Raw genomic sequence first — 4,627 nt, 5'->3', positions numbered from 1 at the left:
TATATATACACACATGTACATGTATATTTATATATACATTTTTGGAATGAGATATGAGCAGGAAACTGTAAGTGCTGAGCTCCATCTAGTGGTATGATGTGGCGTTAATCCAGCTTGTTGTGAAAGGACGATTAACAAGCATATCCAGTTCATCCAAACTGTGTACATGCTGACCAGTTACGCTCCACAGGAAGTATCTGGAGGAACTATTCTTGTCAAGTGTTCATGTAATCATTTTATTTGCATTCCTGGCTATGCTGCTGCTCATGTGGTCTTTATGGGAGACATTTAGGGCAGAAGCTACATTTATACCCATGTTTGCATCATGTCAGCAGATGCACTGCTATTGGCCCTGTTCCTGTAAGGTCTACTTAGAGAGGCACTCTGAAGCATAAGCACATGAAGCGTCTGCACCTGTAAAACAACGAGAAAGAACTGTGTACAAAATGCTCTTTTTCTGCTACTACTGTTACACATCAGGCCTTTCCCTCTCTGCTGGATACAGATGGTAGACCTTCATTGTGAAAATTAACCACGCTGCTATGATTAACTAGTTTTTATTTGAAGTTCCATTCACCCTTCAGTTCCCTGCCAGATTTGACTTAAAAGACACCAAAAGAATTACATTTAATAAGTAACTTTAAAATGAAAAAAGCCATATGTCCAAGCACATCCTGGACTCACAGGACAAATCCCTTAAGAGAAGCTTAACATGCGTTTTCCAACACCAAAGAATATTATGCAAAGTATATTCCAAGAAATGCATGTATCCACATTTCATTGGACACATGCAAGATGAAAATCACACCATCAGTCAGTGGCACTTCCTTCAGTCAATGGCACTTCCTTCAGTCAGTGGCACTTCCTTCAGTCAGTGGCACTTCCTTCAGTCAGTGGCACTTCCTTCAGTCAGTGGCACTTCCTTCAGTCAGTGGCCACGTTGTCTGTTTCACTTACAGTCCATCACCTTCTGCACGGACAGCGTTTCTAACAGACTAAGATCAGCTTACAACAGTAGCGAGGGCACAAGGCAGCTATCTGGAGAACTAAGTTATGAGTTCAGTACTACTCAAGTCACGTAGTATTCTCATTTTATGCCACTGATATGATCATATAATTATAATGCAAATACACCCTTTTAAAGAGCAATGAACTTTAAATTCTTAAAGTTATTCAGATTTAGGAATTGGAATGTTGCAAAATATATATAAAAACATCCCAAATAAATAAAACCTCAATAAAATAAAACCGTACAAACAAAATTGTGCAACGACTGCCCAATGCCCCAACGCCCAAGTCTCATAATGGTAGAGAAACCCTTTGTTTCTAAGCGGAGGCAGCTCTTTGTTTTAGGACCAACAGCAGCAAGTGTCCACAAATATCACAAGTCATTCATTTCCCCAGACAACCTGCACAGCGACGATCACAACACATTTCTCACAGAGAGGATGATACCACAATACAGATGTTTCTGTAACACAGGAAATATACTGCAAGACTAAATGAACTATACACCTACAGTGGCAAAGCCAGCCATACATTGTATGTATTGACAGCATTATGAAGTGCTTCAATGATAGAACTCAGGTGCAGCCTTATGAATGTCTTTAAAAGCAGCCATAGAGGCAAAAGGGTGAAGAGTTTAAAGTGTCTGCAGTGAAGAAAGGAAACAGCTCTCGTCTCTTTAAGATGCTTAGTCAGAGGAAACCCTGTCTCAAAATAATGACATTTATATAGTAAATGGTTTTGTCAGATATGGTGGATGGGTTAGTGAGCGGTACTACCAGGCACACAGGACCCTTGAAGGGCCTGTGTGTAGGATCTGGTGGCATCTCGCGGTGAGGTTCTAGACTGCAACCAACCGAAACTTCTCCCGCATGACAGCGCGTTGGAGAGCGTGTGTGGCGCTATCCAACGTCAGTGTTTGGTTTGTCTGCTCTGGGCTACCGTAGAAACCTGGCGGTGCAACATGAAGGACTCGCTCCCTTTGTAGATATGAAGGTTCATTCTAACGGAAACACAAGGGTTATTACAAACTCGTAATATAAAAATGTAATTTCTATGAGACAGGGGACACCTTAATCTCTGATGTCTCGTCTGATTTGTCGGGTTCTTCATTCTGACAAAAATTGGCTTTTTTTCTGGATCACATGATTGCAGATTACGGAACAGGCGGACATTTTCAGTCCAGTTTTAATGGATTGGTAATGTTAATTATAGGCACAGTTAGTTTCTGATCGATTGTGCCATTTCAAAGTGTGGCACTACAGGAAGCCCCCACCCAGACTGAAGGGGGTGAACTTCTGGGCCTGCTGAGCTCCGATTTCAGCCACATACAGGGCCCCTGTCTTCAGGTCCAGGTCCACCAGGTGGGGCTTCACTTCGTCAGCCAGCTGGATCACACTGGCCACACTGCACTGGCCAATCAAACCCACCGGTGGAGCGTCCAGCAGCGTAATCTGGTTGGTGTTGAGCTGGACAACGACAAAGTACTTCTTGTCCGGGGTCAGGCGCACTGAATAGGGCGCATCCTCCGTGAAGCAGCTCCCCCACGTCCCCAGCCAGTCCCCGGTGATGGAGTTAAAGACCTGGATCCTCTTATTCCCCCTGTCGGCCACCCACACCCTCTGGAAGTTGTCCACAGTCACGCTGTGGGGGATGTTGAACTGAGCCGGGCCTTGTCCCTTCTCTCCGTGCATCCACATCACCTGCTGCTCTTTGGACAGCTTGATGAGGCGGTTGTTCACCCCACCGTCTCCGTCCACGATGTAAATCTCTCCGGAGTCGTGGACGAAGATCTCAGCCGGATTATCGAACTGCAGAGGGTTCATCCCAGAGCCTGCCTTCCCCGGTGTACCAAGCACCTGACAAATACAAGAAAATATTCAACGCCCAGCAACATTTGGCAGATTTCTAATTTTATATATTCACACTAAATACTTCAATGGAAAACGAGCTGGTGGAACCTGAACCAAAGACTTTTAGTGACAAATTAAATCCCCGTCACCTGCAGGAGCTTCCCAGATGGGGAGTACTGTTTGATGCAGTGTCCGTACGGGCCGGTCCCCACATCTGTGATCCACACGGTGGGATTTGAAGAGGCAGCGTCTGCTAAAAATAAACCGTGAGGCATCTCCAGGGTGGTTGTGTTCCAGGACATGAGGAAGTCTCCGTCTGTGGTGAACACCAGCACCTTGGGCACATTGCCACCTGAAGGCAAAGCAAAGGTGAAACACTTCAGGCAATAAGTCAATAAGTCAATATGATAGTATGTTATTTCAACAGAATCATATTGTGATGAAATCATATGTCGACATTTCGCAATACACAGTTCCAGCGTCTGAATTGATGATAGCAGGCACACACCACCCCAGTGTCGTTAAATCGTTTATCGTGATATATATCAGTATTGAGGTATGAAGAGACCTAATTCAGGACAGAAGAATTTGGGCATATCAACCAGTACATTTCATATTGATCTGATGTTCACGTGTTCAAAGTAAAGTATGGTCAAGAGAATAGGAGAAGAACACCAATAAAATCTGGAATTATCTTTACAAATGTTAATGAACATTTTCAATTCATGCGATATTTTTAAAACGAGGTAACGGTTTTGTCTTTCACGAGTGTCATCAACAAACCCACATTTCCAGTCCACTAATAAACTAAATAGAGCGAAATGCAGATGCTCTCCAACTTGATGAATTCAGTTGATACGTGTGTTTACCTCTCTGCGCCACATACACGACACCGGTGTGCTGGTTGGCAGCTACTGCGAACACGTCCCCGGTGAAGAGCTCGGGATTCTTCGGCCAGTTCAGGTCCAGCTTGTAAAGAGGTCTCCCCAGCAGCTGGTAGTCCTGCCTGAGGCCGGAGCTGCCCGGCTGCTGAGTGCCGATGGTGCCGTACAACACCATCATGAGCACTGCTAGCGAAGCCATGCTGGACGCGATCAAACACGTACGGCCTCTCTTTTTCATCAGCATCAGTGGTTTACAGTCCTGAGAGAACATCGATTGAGTTGGTCCAAAACAAGCGCACCGTTAATATAATATATAGATATAGATATATCTATAGATGCTATTAGGTTGAAATCCGGGATCTAGATATACTGGTAAATCCACAAACCACATTCAATGTAGAGTCATTTCCTGGAGTCCGAAACAAAAACCAAATTGAGGGAAATGAGTGAATAACACATAGCATTTCCGTTCAACGTTTCGCAATAAAAGCACCACTAAAAGACATCAATCCGAATACTCCAAATGGTTATGTGGTCAGACTCAACGTGTGAATACATCTGAAAGAAATGTAGATGCGGTCGGGCAAAATCCAATGCGCTCTTTACATCGACTATTTCAACACTATTCTTTGAAGACTTGTATTGTTTAGGGCAAGCCTTTTCTATTCCCGTAACTTGACGCAACAAAACACCCGAGCAAAGCGGAAGGACGGTGACGTCATGACGTATTGACCGTGCTTCCCTGACAGCGGTGCTTACAGCGGCTAATAATCTTCTAACTCATCGTTTTCAGGACTCTTTTTCATCACATTGCGGATGACAGTCCGTGGGGGACGGAGACACCTTTCATGTAGCGTAAACCATCGAAGTATCGATTCCATGGAA

At 44.3% G+C, this 4,627-nt stretch overlaps 1 protein-coding gene across 1 annotated transcript; it reads right to left on the bottom strand.

Moving 5' to 3' along the window:
* Positions 1-1,689: 1,689 nt before the first annotated feature.
* On the bottom strand, positions 1,690-4,163 carry LOC116378414 (NHL repeat-containing protein 3). The gene is made up of 3 exons (XM_031840287.1): positions 3,728-4,163; positions 3,008-3,210; positions 1,690-2,864 (listed from the first exon to the last, which is right to left on the bottom strand). Exons 1-3 carry the CDS (start codon positions 4,011-4,013, stop codon positions 2,265-2,267), a joined length of 1,089 nt encoding a protein of 362 aa, XP_031696147.1. The 5' UTR covers positions 4,014-4,163; the 3' UTR covers positions 1,690-2,264.
* Between the last annotated feature and the right edge of the window lie 464 nt (positions 4,164-4,627).

The sequence above is a fragment of the Anarrhichthys ocellatus genome, unplaced genomic scaffold (genome assembly GCF_004355925.1).
Source record: "Anarrhichthys ocellatus isolate YVR2014 unplaced genomic scaffold, GSC_Weel_1.0 scaffold2550, whole genome shotgun sequence".
NCBI classification, from domain to species: domain Eukaryota; kingdom Metazoa; phylum Chordata; class Actinopteri; order Perciformes; family Anarhichadidae; genus Anarrhichthys; species Anarrhichthys ocellatus.
This window is presented reverse-complemented; position numbering and strand designations above follow the sequence as displayed.